Source organism: Lepisma saccharinum, chromosome 28, assembly GCF_977018435.1.
Source record: "Lepisma saccharinum chromosome 28, izLepSacc3.1, whole genome shotgun sequence".
NCBI classification, from domain to species: Eukaryota; Metazoa; Arthropoda; class Insecta; order Zygentoma; family Lepismatidae; genus Lepisma; species Lepisma saccharinum.
Window position 1 is genome coordinate 39507420 of NC_139256.1, and position 24779 is coordinate 39532198.

Below are 24779 nucleotides of genomic sequence, written 5' to 3' on the forward strand. Positions count from 1 at the left end.
AATTATTTCTTTTTTTATTCTTGGTAACATTGATAGTCTGAAACATTACAATTTTTATTTTCTTTACCAATAGAGAAAAAGCACTGAATTCTGTTGCTTAGAATGTCCAAGAGAGCCATGACTTTGCATTGTTTTGCTCTTTACCACAAGTGAAGTAAATGTATGTGAACATTCGAAATTTATCATTGGACTTTCACAAGCAAACCTATAAATGTAACATTGTTTTTACAAATGATTCTGTCATGTTACATCAATATCTAACCAAGTATTGCCGGCCTCCATGGTGGAGTGGTTAGCACAGCACGCAACGATGCTAGGGTCCCGGGTTTGAATCCCAGCCTGGGCATGGGTGTTTGTGAGCGTCGCTTCATCACTCATCCTTATCTTCGCGATTAGCCAAAAGTAGTAGAAAAGCGAACTTTGCATCAATATAGCAATTTTAATATATTATACTGTGTTATATAATAAATATGTGTGTGCATGTAATACATGTGTACATGTGCAATACACATTGTATATAATAATAACACTATTACATTGTAATATAATAATTTGTCTTATTAGAAAATAAAAATTATATATGCCAATAAAACATGATGTATTTGCATGTCATGTGGCACAGAGTAACAAAAATTCATACTACAGGGTGTATTATAAGTAATAGCGTAAACTGATACAGTTGCAAGTACAGAAGCAAAAAAGTCTCTGTAAACATGTGTCTGCAAACAAGCCGTTTTCGAGATAACTACGAATGTGTGGTTACAAGCCGCCACTGACTTCATTGTTTGTAAACATCGTCCTAGTTGGTAAAATGCTAATAGTGTGTGTGAATGTGTGGTTAGAAATGATTGCATTTTGTAAACACAGAGTGCTTTACTCCTTGTGCGTTCCGAGGTTTGCTCTTTGTTTACATACCAGAACATTTCCAACAGGTGGCGTTGTAATCAAGCAGAATGGATACAATCAGTACACAGTCTAATCGTACTGTGGGAGTAGAATGTTCAATAAAAGCAATGAGATCTCCATTGACTTTTCTTACTGTATTATTAGTATTTTACTAACTAGGACGACATTTACACACAATGAAGTGAGTGGCGGCTTGTAACCACACATTCACAATTATCTCGAAAATGGCTCATTTGCAGATGCATATTTACTGAGACTTTTTTGCTTCTATTATCATGTACTTTCAACTGTGTCAGTTTGTGCTATTACTTATGATACACCCTGTATATGCTGGTGACTTGCATGTGCGTCATTGTAAAATTTACATGAAAATTGCAAATTTACAATTTGTTTTATATAAATCAATCCATTTTATGCTACAAATAACCAAAATTACAAATTACTACCTTAATCAGCCCCTGACAATAGTATACCATTTCTTAGGTGGCAACAAATAAACCATAAGTGGCATCAAACAGCAAAAAATTAGTGTAACATTGCCAATTGCATTGTGTGCCAAAATTGTACTTCATTATTAAATTACAGTTATTGTAATAAAATATATGTATTTCATTTGTAACTTTTGCAACTCACAACATACCATGCATACCATACTTAAGATATCCAATTGTTTCAATCTATCTACAGGGTGATCCGTTGGGGTTTGGATAAAATAAAATGGATGTGAATTTTTTTGGGTCAAATGTAATTACCTGAAATATTTTATATAAAAGACTGAAAGGTGGGAGTTTTTATTTGTATACATTGGTAGAGTTTTCAGTTTTCTACATGGCCTCCATTGCAAACTCTGCACAATTCATTACAGTGGTTCAATTCATTTCACGTCTGGTGTAACATCTCTGGGGTGATTCTGTCGAAAGCCTGTGAGATTTTGAGTTTCGAATCATCAATGCCAGTGGGGTTCTGTGAAACCCCAGAGGAAGAAGTCTGGAGGGGTTAAATCTGGTGATTTGGGAGGCCAAGAAATTAGTCCCCCACGGTCACACCAACAACGATTGAGAGAAATGTTCGTCAAGAAAATCACGAACTACTTACGCCCAGTGAGGGGGTGCACCATCTATTTGAAACACAATGTTCAAGTTGTTGTCTTGTTGGAGTTGGGCAGTAGAAACAACTGCAACATGTCTAAGTAAGGAATATGACGTATTGTTCTTAGAAAAGAAAAATGGTCCATAAACTTTATTGTGACTCACTGCTCACCACACGTTCAAAGTTCATTGTTGCGAACACACTACAGCAAAACTCCCACGTTTCATGCACGAAAACACCAACACGAAAATTTTGCTACTGTCACATTTATGTTTCTATTAATGTTTTATATTATCCATACCCAAATAGATAACCCTGTAGATTCTTTTTTCAGTATTGTTACTAACAGTATGTTTTTATGTGTTCTTCTGTATAATTATGCATATTCAATTGATTATATTGGTATTTCATGTTCGTGTGTCAATGAGTGTGTGTGTTTGTGCAGATCGTAAATTAGCGTTAATTCAATTTCATCTGTAAGTATGTTGTGTAATTTTCTTCCATGGATTCTCAAGAGTATTTAAATTAGCCAATGGAATATTCAGCCCTGTAACATGCAGCAAGTAAGGGAGTATAAATATGACCTCTGGCAGAGGGTGGGACTGAGTGTGTAAAACAGATTTGGTGAGAAAGTGTGGAGAGTATGTTAAGGACTTCAGTGGCCTCCTATCAGTTTATAAAGAATCGCTGGGGTTCCACCGTGGGGCCACATTAGAGAAACTATGTGTGTGCTGTAAATTCACCGGGAATTATGTGTGAATTATTGGCACCGGGAGTTTTTTTTTCTCCATAGATGTGAAACATTACAACTTTTAAAATCCAAATCTCATTGAATTTATACATATTTATAAATGTCCTGAATGAGGTTTTCACGGTTTAGCTTATATTCTTATCGAGGAAGAAAAAGAAAGCTGCGTGGAAAATAAAACAGAATTCTCCCAGACAGTTTACTTTTTAGTGTCCTTTGCAGAACAATGTATCTAACAGACGATTGATTATTGCAAGATAAGATATCTTGAAGTTGGTCAGGTAAATTTGAGTTTGAAATTCTAATAAAATTAATATTTTTTTGTAGATTAGTATATCCCGAAATATTTGACTTATATTTGTAAATGTATTTCGAGTCTGAGTATGTGAAATGGCAAATGTAAACTCCGCACCTTAAATTAAATATTTTAAATATATAGACCTTTTATTGAATTGAATTAGAATGTTTGAATACACTGGAATATCACAAACCCTTTATATTGTTACTATATTTGTGTGTGTGTGGGTGGTGATAAGCGGTAGTAATAGGTAAGGTTGAATTAGCCTTGAATTTTTGGAAAGTTTGCCTTGAAAACCGGGAATTATACTTGAATTTTATCATTTTCCTAGAGTGGGCACCCTGAAATTAGGGAACGAAAATGGATGAATCTGAGACCTGTCTATAGTGTAAATAATTGTATAAAGCCTATTACTGGGACTTTCAGCAACACCCTGCAATGTTAATTCTGGAAGTTTTTGTCTGTCATTTTATTATTTTGTTCTGAGCACTCTGGTGAGGAACGGGATGGAACCTAGACTAACGAGCTGACTTAGTTGTTTAATTGGGTTTTTCCTACCAGAAGCAACCCAGGTAAGGGTGGTGTGCTACAGAACGGGATAAAAAAGATTCTTAGCTGTTTTAACCTTTTTAGTTGAAGCAATGTCTTGCTAATAAATTTTTGATATGTCCTTTTCTAATAAGGAATTTCAGTTCAAGTCTAGTTTGGTGCACCTGTTTGTTAACCAAGTGGGTAACGGTTCCGATTGTTTTATGATTTTTTTTAAATTCTCCTAGCCGTAAAAATTTGGAAATTATTATCACACGAAATTTGAACCTTGCTTAAAGTAATAGGCACTGTTTGGATTCGAAAAAAAAGTGCTTTATGTTGAAAAAAGAAACATTAAAAATTACCTTACGCAAGCATGCACGCTTCCCATGGACAAGGTATTGTCCATTGACAAATGACAGTAAGTATCGTAGACTAGTGGGAATAAATGTAGAAGTAACTCGGAACTTTAGTAGAATGCATTTAGGGACTTTATTATAATGCTAAGAGAACCAAACCTGACCTGCCTAACCTAACCACGAAAGCATGTATTGAACAAAATCTTAAGTAATCACTAAAACTCCGCAGTATGTGTTAAGAGTCATAAGTCAAAATCAAACCATGTAAAAATTGCAATCTTAGCATGATGAAATCACAATAAAACAAAAGGAACTTTGCCCACCAAGTGTATTGAAAACAAACCATTCTTTTGCAGAGGCAAACTACACTTACTGGGGAAACATCAATCACAGTAAGAATGTGTGTGGCCGTGAGAAGACGTCTCCAACTTTTCTACTGGAAGAATGGGAGTTTTTTAGATTTGAGGGAAGATCTTTGTGTGCCCGACATCCCCAAAGCACTTGCATGGTGTAAAGAGACCATCTGCGTAGGATTCAAGGGCGATTATATTCTACTAGAGGTATGTAATAAATCAGATATATATACTACCTATTTATTCACTAAATATCTTCTAACATCATGTAATATCAAATGTTTATTCTGGTGGGCATGACAGTACCAAGCCAGTTGTTCGTTAGTTCAAATCCTCCACAAGACTTGGACATTTCATTATGCATGTTCCTTCATTTATTCATAAAGGTCGTGAGTATATGTTTTATAGAGACCACGACGTTTCGAGACACAACTGGTCCCTTCCTCAGGTGCACTTTTTGGCAATCAGAATTACTTCATGCCTACGTCAATTTACACAAAAGAATTAGGAATAAGGTGATAGTAAAAGATCATTGTTAAAAAAGGTATTTGTTAAAACTGCCCTTTGTGTGCATAAAAACTCACTTTCTCACATTGCCAAGCATGGACCTCAAACCTAATAACGACCATAAAAACATGTCTCCCATTACACGTTAAAACCCCACCTCAATGTTGTCTATATGGTAACTGATTTTGCTTCTCGCTGAATGCCGGAAGTTGCCAGACTTCCTCCCCCCACCTGCTTTCCCCCCATTTTCCCCCCTCCGCTACTGTTAGATCATTTTAAAGTGGAAATCTTGGATCTCGTGGGTCACGTTGATTACGGCCTGAGTGACCTGGAAACCAATCCCCCCCCTTGCTCTTATCCCATCGCTTAAACATCTGGATTCATAATTCGTCTACATTTCCATCCTCCCTGTTCAATTTATTACTTCTATCTTTACAAATATATGCAGCTTATTTTTTCTTGTATGTACGCATTGCTTGCATGATAGAATTATTTTCCTGTAGTTTACGGTTACAGTTTTTTCTTTGTGACGTTTCAGGAGAACACACGCTCCTTTCATCAGACATTTATTTTCATTTTGACTAAAGATACAGTTATAACAATTGTTAGTAATTTTTAAACAAAAATAATCCGTTATATAATGGATGTTGTCAATGTTACATTGTTGTAATATAGCAACTTAACTGTGAAAAAAAGCAGTCTATTTTATTTTTATTTTAGAATTTTTTAAATTATGAATCCCAAATATCATCAGGTAATTCAAATTCATCATTGTTTTCACAAAGTCTCTTGATGTTTTCTGTTACATTAAATTTTTAAAGATGGTGGCTTACTCCATTTGTGAAAAAGAAAACTCCACACTGGATCTATGTTACCATTTTCATTATTTAATTTATTCCAGTGTTCTTCTGCAATGAACGAGGCTTCCCAGACATTCAACTCTGTGTTTCCCGTTAATCTTTTTAAAACCCTTCTCTTTTTAATCAAATGCTTCTCTTCGATGATATGAGTTGACAAACCTGTTCTTGTGTTTAGATTTATAATGTCCAAATCATGTTCGTGCCATCTTATTGCCATTTTCCTTGCTGTTTGTCCCACATAATCTTTTGAACATGAACAACTTATATTACAGTCAACTCTCGATTCAACGACCTTTCACAGTTCCCGGGAAAAGGGTCGTTATTTCGAAGGGGTCGTTATTGGAATTTGCCCCAATTTTCTGCTTAAATGGAGCTCAAATGGACACAAAGATGCATAGGAGATGGTAACACCATTTATCCTGGTAGTTATACAACCTGTTATGCACAGGAAGCGTGTTGTGAGAAGGAAAATAGAACATGAAAACGTTTTCACAAAAAATAATGTTACTTTCTTTCAATTGTGCAGTCGTTGCTTTTCCAGGAAATTCTTACAATTATAATTCATGAGAAACCCGTTTGCACCGAGACCTATGGAAAGGAAAACAATCTCTCGCTTATTGCAAGCGAAACTCGAAGAATCTTGACACCAGCAAAAGTCGGGAGATAATCGGGCAGAATGAATGTTGGATTTTATACGTGTCTAGTGGAGCATTGTCTGTTACAAGATTAACTGGTAAGATTAGATCTCTCGGGAGAAACAACACTACCTTTCTAGGCACCAGACAAATAAAAAAAATAAAAAATGCGGGGCTGTAATTTTCGTTCTGGTTCGGCTGTGTAAAATACATCGCAAAAAAAAAACGTTTTCTTTGCTTCAACCAACTTCATTCACCCTCCCCCCTTCCCCACTCAAGGGAGCAGTCCAAACTCCTTCCTTGACTTGCATTGTAATCCAGTGTGAAAAAGGAAACGCGCAACTTGCGATCTGTCTTCACCCAATGCGTATTCTAGGACACGTCATTAAACAGCGTCCCAGTCGAAAGTCATTTAGGTTTGGAATTGAATTTCACTTTAAACTATATATTTAGTCCCGATTAGCCCATCAGCATAAAATGAACTGAAAACAAGCTTTATGAAACTGCGCACTTTTACATATCAAAATGGTAGATCGTTATTTACTCTCACGTTAATCGATGATTTAATGTTGGATTTAGGAGTATTATCGATGTCAAACACCCACTCCTCCAAAAGTTTTCCCCTTGAATAATGTCTTTTTAATCGATCTCGGCGACCATTCCTACATTGAGTACTTTTTTTTTCTTCACATGAATGGTTCTGAAGAAAAGCGGATGCGAATTAAATTAACAGTTTTGCTTATCAGAAGGCGCAGAACATTAAGTTATTTTAACTCTTGTTTTCCTTTCTGGAGATCGAATTTCGTTATCCTCAAATGAAAACAGCTTTGCAAAACAATAACTTTTTCCTTCGCGCTGGATGAGTCATCGCTGTTATCGGCAAGCAAGATCTTTGCAGACGCTAGACAAAACACTGGCGCCAGCTGCATCGTAAAAACAAGGAGACCGGCTGGAAGTTCGAGCAACAGGTGGCGGAAGAGAAAAATCCCAGCATTTTAAAGATAACGCAACTGTCGAAGACGGAACCTTTAACAGCAGTGTAAAGAAGAAAGAAATGTCCCTTGCTTTACGTTTTACCATGCAACAGACAATAATACGGGTTATATTTCCTATGCAGACAACAGCATAAAAAAATACCTGAATTCTGTAATTATCAACATTGCCGTGCACACCAGTGGCGGAGAATAAGCTGGGAAAAGGGGGGGCGGTTAATTTTTTTATTCTGTTTTTGTTCGTTTTCAAGAATATATCCAGAACTGGTTGCCCCATTTTAGACGTCAAAGGAAGAGGGGTGGGTCCACTTCCACCCTCGCCTGTAATCAGCCCGTGTGCGCACACGAGCAAGAAAATCGCCCCCCCCCTTTTGCTGACAGGAAAAAAGGGAGAAGTCAGTCAGCCAACGGAACACTTTTTTGGCGGATATTACGACACAATTAGGAAAACGTATGAAGTGGGAAACGGGAGTTATGATGCACGTAAGATCGAAGTAAACTTTTGTGGGAACCTGGATGACAACGCATTAAGCGGGTTGACGATCTTTAGTTGGCCTATGTGGCCTTGATTATCTCTAACAGTTTCGCTTTTTTATGAAGTGTTGCAGAGAACAAAGAACACGTTTTGAATGAAAGCGGTTACTGGAAGTTGTCGGCTACAAGGCCGAGAGTTGCTCACTCACGGGAACCTACTGAAATCTAGGTCAGAGCTGGACAGATGGGCCAGACTTCCAGGCATCTGTATTTTGGAACATTCCTGCGATCTTATCTCTCAAGGTGGTGTATTTATCGATGAAAGAGCTTGACCTGCCATACACATTGGCAAAGACTGCAAGTCCAGCAGTCATTTCGGGCTGCTCCTCACCTGCGAGTTTTCGGCAGCTCTTAGGACAAGGAAACAAGTCAAGGTCGATTTAAAATAACATCCAAGCACATTCGATCTTCTCTTCTCGCGTATCCAAGAGAAAGCGTGGCAAAACAAGCCTGGCACGTTGGGTAGCGGCCGTCGGGTCCGGGGTAACATTGGTGCGCTTGAGGGAGGGAGGGGGGCAGAGGTCAAGTGCTATTGGATATCACTCAAGCATGGTGTGGTGGTGTCTATTTTTAGTTCAGACCCAATTTTGAGCGGTAGAGCGCTCGTGAAGGGAATGAGTGGGAAAAAAACAACGCATTTTCGGCCGATTTCCTTCAATTTTTCAACTTTTTTCTAAATTTTTCACGGTTCCCGGGAAAAGGGTCGTTACTTCGAGGGGGTCGTTATACCCGGGGTCGTAGAATCGAGAGTTGACTGTATATATTCCTGTGGTTTCCACATCTGGTAGCGAGTTTCTCATTTTGAATTCATTAAATGTACATTCCAAACTTCTTGGTGCTTTAAAAACAATTTTGAAATTAAAACTTTTAAAAATTTTTGCAATTTTATGTGAGAATCCCTTGTGGAATGGAATGCACACAAATTTCTTTTCAACAGATTTTTCATCTTGTCTGTATTTCTCTTTTCCTTTAGTTTTCTTGCAACTTGTTTTTTGATTTGGTTTATTCTGTTAGTGTGAAAGCCATTTTCTTTTGCTATATTAAAGAGCCTTTCTTCTTCATTTTTTATATCCTCATTATTAGAACATAGTCTTTGTGCTCTCAGGAAAAAATTTAAAAATATGTTATCCATTGTTATACGCGAATGTTCTGATTTGGCATGGATGTATTTTTCCCCCGCTAATTTTTTTCTATGGACTGATGTTTGAATTGTTGAGTCAGTTGTCTTAATTTGCAGATCAAGGAAAGAAATTACATTGTTATTCATGGGTTCGCAAGTGAATTTTATGCGACGATGTGATTCATTTAACGATTTAAATACGTCCATGATGGTGTTCTCATTTTTAGCAATAATTAGCACATCATCTACATATCTGATGTAGAGTTTGATATCCGCACCTATCGCATTAACAATTGGAGATTCTATGTAATGAAGGAAAATGCTGGAGATGATTCCGGATACTGGGTTTCCCATTGATAGACCATTATTTTGCTGATAGATTTTGCCATCAAATATAAAGTAATTGTAATTTGCACATACAGTAAACCATCGAACCATTTCCCATGATTCTACTGGGTTAACCTTCATCTCAATAAGCCATCTGTGTAATGCATCTGTGGCACCTTCTATTGGGACACTAGGATATAAATTTTCAACATCAAAACTTGCAATACGATACTCACTATTCCAAACAATATTTTTTTTTAGTTTCTGTTTGACTTCATATGCATTTTTAACACTGAATGGTGTTTGTTGTTTAATTATAGCAAGTCTTTCAACTAAATATTTGGATAGTTTGTATGCAGGATGTGTGAAAGTTGCAATGATGGGTCGTATTGGAGTTCCCGGTTTGTGAGTTTTTGGTAGTCCAAAGGCAATCGGCAGGGTTGAATTTTTGACAATGAGTTTTTTCTTCATTTCTCTTGGTATCGTGATACTGCTTTCAATTACTTTCTTTACCTCATTTATTATTTTAGTTATAGGGTTTCGAGAGGTTTCTGTGAAATTGTTTAATTTGAAACATTCTTCCATTTTTTCTTTATAGTCCTTAATTCGGATAAGGACAGGTTTATTTTCCTTGTCCGATTTTATTAAGAAAATGTCGTTTTCTTTCAACCAGATCTTGAAACCATGAACTTTTTTTCCCAACCTTATATGCTCTTTCTCCCGTTCTGTGTATTTTGGACCTCTGTTAGTTCTTCTGTTGTATTCAAAACTTAAACGTTCATCAAGAGCATCATGTGTGAGACTTCGTAATTTTCTTTTTTCCTCCTCATCATCTAAGAAATTCAGTGCTTTCTCTATTGAAATCACGAAATCTTCCTTGTGTATATAAGCACTACCAACTGAAAATTTCATTCCGAATTGAAAAATTTCTATATACTCATCAGGTACCTCAATATCCGTAAGATTTATAAATAATCTGTTGTCAATGTTCTTAGTTTCTATTTTACCAGTGACATTAACTGCTTCCCTTCTTTCATTGTTGTTGTATATAACTTGTTCTTCTTGAATTAGCTGGTAGAATTTCCTATCAAGTCTCCTTTCTGAAAGCTTGCTGTAGTGTTCTACAACTTGTTCTGTAGCTCTGTTTACTTTATCCCATATGAGTGGGTGCAAAGAATTTGACAATGTTATGTGGAGATCATATGTCTTTCGAGAAAGGCTGTCCAATTCTGAGTACGAGTCCCTGATTAGGCGTCCTATCATTAACATTTGTAGCTTTCCTTTAAAATCACTGGTGTAGGTATTACGAGTTCGAACTTTCCACTTCAAAAAATTTGGCACTATATTATAATAAAATAAAAATAAAATAGACTGCTTTTTTCACAGTTAAGTTGCTATATTACAACAATGTAACATTGACAACATCCATTATATAACGGATTCTTTTTGTTTAAAAATTACTAACAATTGTTATAACTGTATCTTTAGTCAAAATGAAAATAAATGTCTGATGAAAGGAGCGTGTGTTCTCCTGAAACGTCACAAAGAAGAAACTGTTTTCTTATGCTTGTAATAACCGTAAACTACAGGAAAATAATTCTATCATGCAAGCAATGCGTACATACAAGAAAAACTATTATTCATCTATTACGGGGAGAGAGGTACGTACATTCCAGAAATATCAAATCAAGATTCAAACGACACTTCAGAGAATCAGATTTTTGAGAAGATGCAAGTTAAACAATATAGTGCCAAATTTTTTGAAGTGGAAAGTTCGAACTCGTAGTACCTACACCAGTGATTTTAAAGGAAAGCTACAAATGTTAATGATAGGACGCCTAATCAGGGACTCGTACTCAGAATTGGACAGCCTTTCTCGAAAGACATATGATCTCCACATAACATTGTCAAATTCTTTGCACCCACTCATATGGGATAAAGTAAACAGAGCTACAGAACAAGTTGTAGAACACTACAGCAAGCTTTCAGAAAGGAGACTTGATAGGAAATTCTACCAGCTAATTCAAGAAGAACAAGTTATATACAACAACAATGAAAGAAGGGAAGCAGTTAATGTCACTGGTAAAATAGAAACTAAGAACATTGACAACAGATTATTTATAAATCTTACGGATATTGAGGTACCTGATGAGTATATAGAAATTTTTCAATTCGGAATGAAATTTTCAGTTGGTAGTGCTTATATACACAAGGAAGATTTCGTGATTTCAATAGAGAAAGCACTGAATTTCTTAGATGATGAGGAGGAAAAAAGAAAATTACGAAGTCTCACACATGATGCTCTTGATGAACGTTTAAGTTTTGAATACAACAGAAGAACTAACAGAGGTCCAAAATACACAGAACGGGAGAAAGAGCATATAAGGTTGGGAAAAAAAGTTCATGGTTTCAAGATCTGGTTGAAAGAAAACGACATTTTCTTAATAAAATCGGACAAGGAAAATAAACCTGTCCTTATCCGAATTAAGGACTATAAAGAAAAAATGGAAGAATGTTTCAAATTAAACAATTTCACAGAAACCTCTCGAAACCCTATAACTAAAATAATAAATGAGGTAAAGAAAGTAATTGAAAGCAGTATCACGATACCAAGAGAAATGAAGAAAAAACTCATTGTCAAAAATTCAACCCTGCCGATTGCCTTTGGACTACCAAAAACTCACAAACCGGGAACTCCAATACGACCCATCATTGCAACTTTCACACATCCTGCATACAAACTATCCAAATATTTAGTTGAAAGACTTGCTATAATTAAACAACAAACACCATTCAGTGTTAAAAATGCATATGAAGTCAAACAGAAACTAAAAAAAAATATTGTTTGGAATAGTGAGTATCGTATTGCAAGTTTTGATGTTGAAAATTTATATCCTAGTGTCCCAATAGAAGGTGCCACAGATGCATTACACAGATGGCTTATTGAGATGAAGGTTAACCCAGTAGAATCATGGGAAATGGTTCGATGGTTTACTGTATGTGCAAATTACAATTACTTTATATTTGATGGCAAAATCTATCAGCAAAATAATGGTCTATCAATGGGAAACCCAGTATCCGGAATCATCTCCAGCATTTTCCTTCATTACATAGAATCTCCAATTGTTAATGCGATAGGTGCGGATATCAAACTCTACATCAGATATGTAGATGATGTGCTAATTATTGCTAAAAATGAGAACACCATCATGGACGTATTTAAATCGTTAAATGAATCACATCGTCGCATAAAATTCACTTGCGAACCCATGAATAACAATGTAATTTCTTTCCTTGATCTGCAAATTAAGACAACTGACTCAACAATTCAAACATCAGTCCATAGAAAAAAATTAGCGGGGGAAAAATACATCCATGCCAAATCAGAACATTCGCGTATAACAATGGATAACATATTTTTAAAATTTTTTCCTGAGAGCACAAAGACTATGTTCTAATAATGAGGATATCAAAAATGAAGAAGAAAGGCTCTTTAATATAGCAAAAGAAAATGGCTTTCACACTAACAGAATAAACCAAATCAAAAAACAAGTTGCAAGAAAACTAAAGGAAAAGAGAAATACAGACAAAGATGAAAAATCTGTTGAAAAGAAATTTGTGTGCATTCCATTCCACAAGGGATTCTCACATAAAATTGCAAAAATTTTTAAAAGTTTTAATTTCAAAATTGTTTTTAAAGCACCAAGAAGTTTGGAATGTACATTTAATGAATTCAAAATGAGAAACTCGCTACCAGATGTGGAAACCACAGGAATATGTAATATAAGTTGTTCATGTTCAAAAGATTATGTGGGACAAACAGCAAGGAAAATGGCAATAAGATGGCATGAACATGATTTGGACATTATAAATCTAAACACAAGAACAGGTTTGTCAACTCATATCATCGAAGAGAAGCATTTGATTAAAAAGAGAAGGGTTTTAAAAAGATTAACGGGAAACACAGAGTTGAATGTCTGGGAAGCCTCGTTCATTGCAGAAGAACACTGGAATAAATTAAATAATGAAAATGGTAACATAGATCCAGTGTGGAGTTTTCTTTTTCACAAATGGAGTAAGCCACCATCTTTAAAATTTAATGTAACAGAAAACATCAAGAGACTTTGTGAAAACAATGATGAATTTGAATTACCTGATGATATTTGGGATTCATAATTTAAAAAATTCTAAAATAAAAATAAAATAGACTGCTTTTTTCACAGTTAAGTTGCTATATTACAACAATGTAACATTGACAACATCCATTATATAACGGATTCTTTTTGTTTAAAAATTACTAACAATTGTTATAACTGTATCTTTAGTCAAAATGAAAATAAATGTCTGATGAAAGGAGCGTGTGTTCTCCTGAAACGTCACAAAGAAGAAACTGTTTTCTTATGCTTGTAATAACCGTAAACTACAGGAAAATAATTATATGCAGCTTCATACACATTTCTACCTATTGGTTTATTTTCAATTCCTGATTCTATGCCCTTCTTCAATTACGAGCCTTGTAATCAAGGGATTTCGGGTTCGATACCCGGTGGAGGCACAAGTGGTTCGGATCCCACTTTAAACTGTAGGTCCAGTCTCGATTAGCCTTACTGCGCATAAAGTGGACTTAAAACACCAAATCAAACCAAAACACCAAATCAAACCAAAACACCAAATCAAACCAAACCAAATCAATTACGTGTTCAGATAACCCCGTTCTTGGAGCTCCCTCTCTAATATCTTTATCATGCTCCCCCCATCTAATCTTCATACTTCTTTCAGTTTGCCCTACATTTCCTTATTACATTCGCATTTTATTTTATACACCCCTTTTTCATTTTCCCCCTCTTTCTCCCCATTTTTTCCATCCTTTTTATATTCAGTAAAATGTTTTTCGATTCTTCTCAGTGCTCTCATTCCACATTTAATTCCATATTCCTTTGCCACCTTTTCTATTTTTTCGAAACTCCTTTAAAATACGCCGGACCCTGTGGCTGAGTGGTTAGCACATCGTGCTGCGACACCAGGGGTCCTGGGTTAGAATCCCGCTCGGGCATGGTTCTTTGTGAATGTCCATTCATCATTTCATCACTCATCCCCATCTTCGCAAATTAGCCAAGAGGCACAAAACGCAAAGTAAAGTAAAATAAATAAATCAATCAAATCCTTTGAAATACAGGATCCCTGTGTATTTATACTTTATCTTTTCCCCATTCACTTCCTCAACAGTTTCCTCTCCTATCATATCGTTATTCTTTTATTTTTCTCCTTTCTCACAAATCGTACGAGCATCCCTTTGTTGTTTCCTCAAATCGACCTCCTTGTACCCGTTCATTTTTCCCACGGCCATGATTCATTTCTCTTCTTCCCTGTGACTACATAGCCTTATTGCCCTGATGAAAAAGTTGAGAAAAACATTATTCTTAGTTTGAGGTTCATGCTTGGCGATGTGAGAAAGTGAGTTTTTATGCGCACAAAGGGCAGTTTTAACAAATACCTTTTTTAACCATGATTTTTTACTATCACCTTATTCCTTGTTCTTTTGTGTAAATTGACGTAGGCCTGAAGTAATTCCGATTGCCGAGAAGCGCACCTGAGGAAGAGACCAGTTGTGTCTCGAAACGTTGTGTTTTCTATAAAACATGTACTCACGAGCCGTAAGTAATCATTGTTATAGTATTTTTTTAAGTACTTATATTGTACCGTTTCCAACAATTTGAACCAGAAAACATTGTTTTTATTTAGAATTTTTTGGCATTTTACAGCATTTTCATGGTGTTTGGGCCATTTTTTAGTATTGTTTCGTTAATTTTGAATGCGTTTGCTAGCATCACATTCATATTTTATTTAAATTTCCTAACAAGTATGCAATTAAGAGAGGCACATATTTTTGGTAAATAAAAAAACAAAATTTCGGTACAAAAACGGCCAATTTCAGGTTTAAAATCTGAAAATATAATAAGATTTCGTGTTATAGCGGTGAAAAAAAAATGGATCAAAAGCAGTATATAAAATGACATTTTGGTTTTAAAATTCTGAACATATTCCAAAATTTGATTTAAAAACTGCACTTATTACACAAAATAAACATAACCCTTCTAATAGCACATTTATGTAGTTACCAGAAAGTTTATTCCTGTATAAAGGGATCCATTCTTGCTTCTCAAATATTTACAGCAGAATTAATCAATTTCCTGTGAATTGCATAACTCACAGGATACTTCAAACTTCACAAAGTGTCATGTCTGTAAATAAACTCTAAATTTTATGGTTGAGTCTATTTCGCAGTTCATTTCGTGTCAAAACAGGGTAGGAAATGCACTCACACCTTTCAGAAACATTTCGTGTTTTCGTCAAAAATGAAATATGCATGCCCCTAGCCATTAATTAGAAACATGAACATTTAAAAAAATATTATTTTTAACTGAAACCTTTTTCAATCGATCAAATGACTGTTTCTGGTAAATTTATTTTTCTTACTTCACACTTAAAATACTTTGGGTTAAATCTACTTTGAAGTTCCCTTGCTGGCCACTATTACCCCTTTAATCTGTAGTTGTAAAGTTATCTGATACATGTGAAACACAACTATATTTTTAGATGCTGCCCGCTATTGTATCTTGCAAGGGCCACTCCGAAAGGAGGTGAATGACATACAGTAATAATCTTATGGTGTATTTTATGTAAGCTTGAAGTAAGAATAAAGAAAAGTACATGGACACTTAATTAAATTTTCCCCTTTACTTCGGTTGTTTAAACCACCAAACAATGGGTTTTATTGAATTATTCCACTAGTATCTAATAATTTTTAAAAATCAAGCTTTCATTTTGTGATCGAAAACCATTTTTAGGTTATTGTTTAATAATTTTAAGGTCATTACATAGGTCATTATTTAAAGATTTTTTAGATCATCAACTTCCGTAGTCATGATTAGCCTAGAGATTAAAATAAAAACCTTCACAACACGTACAATTGCTTGTAGTTACAATTTTTGGGTCAACCTTGGACTTACACTCACTATTGATCATTTTTCAGGGTTGAGAGTAAATAATCACATCGATGAGATTAATGTTCATTAGATGAAGCACATGATGGGACACACACACACATCTATCTGTTACCAATTAATCAGTTCAGTTTTTTGCATGTTCACAAGATTCATATCATTGTCATTATCAACGTATTTACATTGAACTTTTGTTTTAGCTTTCAGGCAAGACAAATGAGTTGTTTCCAACGGGTAAATACCCAGAACCAAGTATAACGAAGCTGACTGATAGTGTTTTTGCATTAGGTAAAGATAATCAGTCAATATTTATGAATACAGAATGTCAGCCAACACATAAATATGCTGTGAAGTGGTCAGAAGTTCCCATAGCTCTTGGTAAGTTTCATGAAATGTTTTGTTTCAAAAACAGTTATTGTAGTGTTGTAAATGTGCATGAAATACTACATGTTCTATTGATACAACTGTTCATTAGATTCGTGTCTCCTCATAGCACAATGGCTAATGCTGTTGCATTATAATCAAGAGGTACTCAGCTTGATTCCTGGAGGAAACCCATGCAGTGGAATCTCATTTTGCATTCTCAGATTTTACTTATCCCACTTTATGCATGTTACCTTTGATTGAAATAAAGCAAAACATTATGTAATATAATCCTACATTATAACTACCCATTCGTGCCATAAGTTCTGATACAAAGTGATCGCCTGTCTGCTGGCAGTGCAAAACCAGCACGATCTAGTTGCAAGATGGTAAAACACACGTAGAAACATAGGCGCTGCCTGTTCAAGCTTGGTGTAGTCAGTAGGCTAAGAGCTACAAAAGTGTGTAAAATGGACATCGAACAGAAGCGTGCAGCAGTGGTTGCCTGCTGAGATTTTCAAGGACCTAAAACATCTGGGCATTAACAGATTATGTGTTTATCGTACGATCAATAGGTTTGCTGAGACCAATGGAATTGCTGACCGTGTTAGAAGTGGTTGTCCACGGTCAGGGAGTGAATTCGATGTCGATGGAATCCCTGTCGCAAAAAGTCTCTCCTTGCAAAGCAGATGAATGTATCGACAAGAACAATATGCCGCATCATTAACTAAGACCTTAGACTCAAACGTTATCGACGAACAACTGGGCATTTCCTCAGCAGACCTAAAGCATAAGCGACAGCTGAAAGCAAAGGCACTCTTGTGCCGGCATGATTGAAATGGCCACAAAAGAATTATTTTTACAGACAAGAAAATTTTAGACATAGAGGGATCCTATAACCACCAAAATGATCGTGTGTATGCTTTAAGTGCTCAAGAAGCTATGCAGAAGAAGAAGTGTGTTCAACATTCTCATTATCGTGCATCCATCATGAGGTGGTGGGCCGTTAGCTTTGAAAGCATCTTACAGCTGCACTTTTGCGAGAAAGGTGTTAAAACGACTTCACAAGTGTACGAGAATACCATCTTAGAGCCTGTGGTGAAACCCCTTAACGAAACCTTGTTCCATGGAGAGGATTGGACGTTTCAACAATCTTGGCCCCGGCACGCAAAGCGAAGACCACCCAGCGGTGGCTCAGTAACAATATGCCCCACTTCATAGCAGATGATGATTGCCCCTCGAGCAGTCCTGATTTGAATCCACTGGACTACAAACTCTGGTCTGTGTCGGAAGGCAAGGTCTGTCAAAAGTGTCACCCTAATTTGGGAAGTCTGAAACGGACCTTGACCAAAGCAGCTGCTGAAATTCCGATAGGTGATCCGTGTTGCAATAGATGCATGGCTAGACAGACTTCGGGCTTGTGTCAAGGCAAAAGGTGGCCATTTCGAGGGAATGTTTTATTTCTACTCCCTGGCATGTGTATCAGAGGCACAACTAGGTACTTCAGTTACAGTCCCCTGAAGAACTTATAATCTTGGTTCCACTTTATTTAATAAATTTGATATTGTTATTCTAAGATAACAGTTTAGTTGACTGCAATAGTTTAAAAAGGAGTTCTTGAAGTATAGAAATAAAATCTGCAAGACATTCCTGCAGTGGTTTTAAATATATAAAATGTCGATACTTCGATCTGGAATACTGCATGTCTTGTTCAGGATGTGGAGTTGAAAACATGGTTAAAACCATTAGTGTAGCTTAGACAACAGGAGTTACTTCCTTAATAATATTAAGTCATGAAGATTGAATGTACTGGGTGTTTCATAAATACTTGAGGGGTTACAGATATTTATTGCATGTAAACTATTGAACTTACGTTAATGAAACCAGTCCAGAGTGAACAAGGAACTCAAACCATTTTTTTTAACACCTACAAATGCACCCGTGGTGCATACATTGAATATTTGTAGGTTGCTTTATTGATTTAGTTTATATTACTTTGCTTTTTGTGCAACTTTTGGTTAATTTGCGAAGATTTGGATGAGTGATGACATGATGAAATTGGTGAATGGACATGCACAAACACCCATACCCAGGCTGGGATTTGAACCCGGGGCCCCTAGCATTGTAGTGTGATGTGCTAACCACTCTGCCATGGGGCCGACGAACACTTGTAGGTGTTAAAAAAAAACAACTGTTAACAGTTCCTTGTGTGTGTGTATATATATATATATATATATATAAAGTGAAAGAGGAGAGAGGAAACACTCATCGGACAAAGAAAAAATTCAAATTTTTGTGATGGTATGTCACATCTTCAGGAGTAGAGAGACGACGTTGAACTAAGTGACTAGAGGGAAGAGTAAGCATGACCTGCAGTGTTGCTAGGTCCCAAAGGGAAAAAAAAAAGTGTTGACAGTACCACAAAAAAAAGAAAAAATATATATAGATGGTTCTTTTGCCTGGCTTGTCGAAAACTGTGAGTGGTGGTGGTGGGGGGGGGGGGTTGGTTGGGAAGAGGTGGTGGTAAGGGTGAGGATAGGGGATGAGGGGCATTACTGGGTGGCCTTGTTCAGGCCTGGAGGTGTGGTTGCATTCATGGTCGATATGTAGGCTCTCTCCCATCTTCTACGTATTGAGGTGTTGGTGGATTGGGGCAAGGAGTGGACGATCGCTACCTGGAAGCAGTCATTAAAAGGAATATTGTGGTGATTGGTGTGAATGGCAAAAGCAAAGTCCAGGTTTTGGGTAGAGGAGCGGAGGTTCAGGGCTGTGGATGTTTCCCCCGGGTAGAAGCTCCCACAGATGTTGCACGTGAGGATATAAATTATGTTAGAGCTGTTGCAGGTTCCTTTGGGGTAGAGGGTGAATTTGCCGGTGGCAGTGTGGATCTGGAGGGTGCGGGAAGTGACAAATATGGGGCAGGTTTTGCACCTTGGGTGGTTGCATTTGTGGGCAGGTGCGAGTTGATTGTGAGTAGGTGGATTGTGGTAATAAAATTTGAATTTTTTCTTTGTCCGGTGAGTGTTTCCTCTCTTCTCTTTCACTTTTTATTTAGCCCTTGTGGCCCTCCTTCCTTTTATCCCATATATATATATATATATATATACAAATAATGAAGGAGACAGTAAACACTTACCACACGAATAGAAATAATTCAATATTTCGCGATCTGAGTCGCATTTTCAAGAAGGTAGATAAAAGATCGACGACACTTTGAGTAGAGGCACAGAATACTGACCGTAGCATCTCTACGGTCAGTGTTGCCAGAAACAGTTGAAAGGAAACACGAAATACTTTAGCCAGTGTTTACTGTAAGGTGGGTGGGTAGTTTCGGGGAGGAGAGGAAAGAGTTACTGGTTGGCTAGGTTGAGTCCGGGGGGTATAGTGGCGTGCATGCCTGCTATATAGGACCTTTCCCATCGCCTGCGGAAAGATGTGTCAGAGTGGGGGGGGGGGGTAAAAGGTGGATGATGGCAACACGGAAGCAGTTATTGAAGGTGGTGTTATGGCTGTTGGTGTGGATGGCAACTGTGAAATGGGAGTTTTGGGTGGAGGAACGGTGATTATTTATCCTTAGATTCAAGGGAGTGGAGGTTTCGCCTAGGTAGAAGTTGCCGCAGATTTGACAGATGAGGGTGTAAATTAGGTTGGATGAGTGGCAGGTGCCCTTAGGGTGAAGGGTGAACTCACCTGCCGCTGTAGGGATCAGGAGGGTGGGGGAGGTGATGAGTATGGGGCAGGTCTTGCATCTGGGTTTGTTGCACCTGTGGGCTGGGGGAAGGGGTGTGGAAGGGGTGGGGGTGTTTCGGACCAAGATGTTTTGGAGGTTGGGGGGGCGACGGAAGACGACCCTAGGTTTTTCCCGAAAGATGTCTCTGGTCTCGGGATCACTGTGCAGGATGGGGAAGAGGGAGTGGAGGGTATGTCTGATTTTCGTAATGTGAGGGTGGTATTGGGTGATCAGAGTTGGAGGGTTGGTTTTGGGTTGTTTGGTGCGGTTGTGGGAGTTAGCTCTAGTGATTTGTTTGTTGATGAGGGTGGAGGGGTAGCCACGGTTGGTTAGGGCTTGGTGCAGGTGTAGGTTGTAGTTTTGGCGGGATGAGGGGAATGAGTTGAGGCGCTGGCCTCTGAGGGCAAGGGAAAATGGGATGGCTTTTTTGGTGTGGTAGGGGTGTGAGCTGGAGTAGTGGAGATACTGGAGGTGGTTGGTTGGTTTGATATGTATGGATGTTTCCAAGTGGTCTCCCGCAATGTGGATGTCCACATCGAGGAAGGTCACTTGGTCTTTGGAGTGGAACCAGGTGAATTTGAGGGTGGTGAACTCATTTAGTCGGTTTAGGAATGTTGTGAGGGAGGGTTCGCCATGTGTCCAGAGGAGAAAAATGTCATCAATGAATCTTAGCCAGAGGAGTGGTTTCAGTTGCTGGGAGTCAAGGAATTCCTGTTCCAGCCTGCCCATGAACAGGTTGGCATAAGAGGGGGCCATGCGGGTACCCATAGCTGTGCCACGTATCTGCAGGTAATGTTGGTCACCGAAGCAGAAGTTGTTGCAGGTAAGTACAAGGTTGGCTAGTTGTATCAGGAAGTGAGTGCTGGGATTATGGGGTTTGGGTCGGCTGTTAAGGAATGATTCCGTGGCACGGAGGCCATGGGCATGGGGAATATTTGTGTAAAGGGATGTGACATCAACTGTTGTGAGGATGGTGTTGGGTGGTAGGGATGGTAAGTTTTGGATGATGTTGAGGAAGTGGTTGGTGTCACGGAGGTAGGAGGGCAGGGCTTGGACAAGGGGTTGGAGGTGAGAGTCTAGAAAGGCTGAAATGTGTTCAGTGGGTGAATTGTAGCTGGACACAATGGGTCTCCCGGGGTTGTTAGGTTTGTGAATTTTCGGGAGGAGGTAGAAAGTGGGGGTGCGGGGGGTGTCAGGTATGAGTGAGGAGATGGTGGAATTGGATAGGCCTTCAGGGGGTCCTCGGGAGAGGACAAAATCCCGAATTTTGTCTAGGTGTGTGGTAGATGAATCAACCGTGGTGGGCTTGTAGGTCGATGAATCAGAGAGTTGACGGGAGGCTTCCGCCACGTAGTCAGAGGAGTTCATGACTACTGTGGTGGACCCTTTATCTGCGGGGAGGATTTTGATGTCTGGGTTGTTGCAGAGGGACCGGAGGGCTTGGAGCTGGGCTGGGGTTAGATTGTGGTGGGAAGAGGGGTTTTGGAGGTATGTACTGTCGGAAAACATTGTTGACAACAGAGGTGATGTATCTTTCGAGGGGGTGGTTGTTGGGAAGGGAGGGGGGATCATGGGGGAAGGGGGGCAGAATTGGAGGAGACTGGGATGTATGTCAGAAGGATTAGCTTTGGAGGGGGGATTCTTGGCCCAAAAGTATGTCCACCTAAGTCTGCGGGCGAAAGTTTGTATGTCAAATAATAGCCGGAAATTGTTAGGGGTGGAGGCTGGGGAGAAGGTAAGACCTTTGGAAAGTACGTCAATTTCGGTGGTTGTGAGGTTGTGGTTGGAAAGGTTCAAGATGGAGGTGCAGTCAGTGGGTGGTTGGGGGTGAGGAATGTCAGTATGCTGGGGGGATCTTTTGTCCGAGGACTGGTGCTCTTCTGTGGTGTGGTGGGAGGGAGGGGCAGGGTTAGAGATGGTAGGTTGGGGTGGAGTGGGTAGCGGCAAGGGTGGGTCTGGGTCCCAGTCTCCTCCAATTCTGCCCCCCTTCCCCCCATGATCCCCCTCCCTTCCCAACAACCACCCCCTCGAAAGATACATCACCTCTGTTGTCAACAATGTTTCCGACAGTACATACCTCCAAAACCCCTCTTCCCACCACAATCTAACCCCAGCCCAGCTCCAAGCCCTCCGGTCCCTCCGCAACAACCCAGACATCAAAATCCTCCCCGCAGATAAAGGATCCACCACAGTAGTCATGAACTCCTCTGACTACGTGGCGGAAGCCTCCCGTCAACTCTCTGATTCATCGACCTACAAGCCCACCACGGTTGATTCATCTACCACACACCTAGACAAAATTCGGGATTTTGTCCTCTCCCGAGGACCCCCTGAAGGCCTATCCAATTCCACCATCTCCTCACTCATACCTGACACCCCCCGCACCCCCACTTTCTACCTCCTCCCGAAAATTCACAAACCTAACAACCCCGGGAGACCCATTGTGTCCAGCTACAATTCACCCACTGAACACATTTCAGCCTTTCTAGACTCTCACCTCCAACCCCTCGTCCAAGCCCTGCCCTCCTACCTCCGTGACACCAACCACTTCCTCAACATCATCCAAAACTTACCATCCCTACCACCCAACACCATCCTCACAACAGTTGATGTCACATCCCTTTACACAAATATTCCCCATGCCCATGGCCTCCGTGCCACGGAATCATTCCTTAACAGCCGACCCAAACCCCATAATCCCAGCACTCACTTCCTGATACAACTAGCCAACCTTGTACTTACCTGCAACAACTTCTGCTTCGGTGACCAACATTACCTGCAGATACGTGGCACAGCTATGGGTACCCGCATGGCCCCCTCTTATGCCAACCTGTTCATGGGCAGGCTGGAACAGGAATTCCTTGACTCCCAGCAACTGAAACCACTCCTCTGGCTAAGATTCATTGATGACATTTTTCTCCTCTGGACACATGGCGAACCCTCCCTCACAACATTCCTAAACCGACTAAATGAGTTCACCACCCTCAAATTCACCTGGTTCCACTCCAAAGACCAAGTGACCTTCCTCGATGTGGACATCCACATTGCGGGAGACCACTTGGAAACATCCATACATATCAAACCAACCAACCACCTCCAGTATCTCCACTACTCCAGCTCACACCCCTACCACACCAAAAAAGCCATCCCATTTCCCCCCCCCGCTCTGACACATCTTTCCGCAGGCGATGGGAAAGGTCCTATATAGCAGGCATGCACGCCACTATACCCCCCGGACTCAACCTAGCCAACCAGTAACTCTTTCCTCTCCTCCCCGAAACTACCCACCCACCTTACAGTAAACACTGGCTAAAGTATTTCGTGTTTCCTTTCAACTGTTTCTGGCAACACTGACCGTAGAGATGCTACGGTCAGTATTCTGTGCCTCTACTCAAAGTGTCGTCGATCTTTTATCTACCTTCTTGAAAATGCGACTCAGATCGCGAAATATTGAATTATTTCTATTCGTGTGGTAAGTGTTTACTGTCTCCTTCATTATTTGTATTTATCTGCCCTTCTGGCACCATTTCTATCCCTATTCCTGTGTTTTTTTCCTATATATATATATATATTTATATTTGTAACCCCTCAATTATTTATGAAACACCAGGTATATTGCGTGAAAATGTAAAACCAGCGAATGTAAATTCGGGGTTCCACTGTGTCACCATATTAATGAAGGATGTGAATGAAGAGTTCAAGTTCTTCGTAGAATATTTGTAATACCAAATCAGATTATAAGAATCTTGGTCAGCATATTTCCAAAAATATCCTCTTGAAATAACTTGAAAGTACTAGATCATTACCAGTGTCTGGCCCAGGTGAAACTGTTGATTCTGTTTTGCTGACAGTATCGTGTACTGATTAGTAGATATTTCATAGTGAGAACAGTTTTTATACTACTGTTTCTTGTAATCCATTTCACTTCTTCCTTTCAGCATATGATGAACCATATTTATTGGCAGTTCTTACAGATGCTGTAGAAATCAGGACAGTAGAACCATATTTAAATATTCAGTGCATTAAGCTTACAAAACCAAAACTTATATGTCGGTGCAAGCAAGGGCAAGTGTATGTTGCATCTTTAACATATGTGTGGTGCTTACAACTGATTCCTGTCAGTCAGCAGATACGGTTACTGCTGGATGAGAAACAGTTCCAACTTGCATTAAAACTTACAGTAAGTTTGTCTTTTTTATATTTTTTCTTGTTGTGTAATAAATTCTTGTGGGATTAACATTCAGAAATACAACCACAATAATTTTTAACTGTATAATGATTCCACCTGTACTGAAATTTAAAGATAATTTTCAAATTTTAACATATGTTTTGTTTTACATTAGTTCATCTGTATATGAGCAGCCCAGGAGTAAAACTTAAGGCTCGACTGGATTTTTGGCAGCCGTATGGGTGAATTTCTCTCTAT

General features: G+C 38.8%; 1 protein-coding gene across 1 annotated transcript in view; it reads left to right on the forward strand.

The window, feature by feature from the left end:
- The window catches only part of Vps39 (vacuolar protein sorting 39), a 106589-nt gene that overhangs the window by 14820 nt on the left and 66990 nt on the right, over window positions 1-24779 (forward strand). The window contains exons 4-6 of the mRNA XM_083114148.1: window positions 4285-4488; window positions 16461-16638; window positions 24292-24533. Of these exons, the coding sequence (XP_082970274.1) occupies window positions 4285-4488; window positions 16461-16638; window positions 24292-24533 (624 nt within the window). The remainder of the gene's footprint in view (window positions 1-4284; window positions 4489-16460; window positions 16639-24291; window positions 24534-24779) is intronic.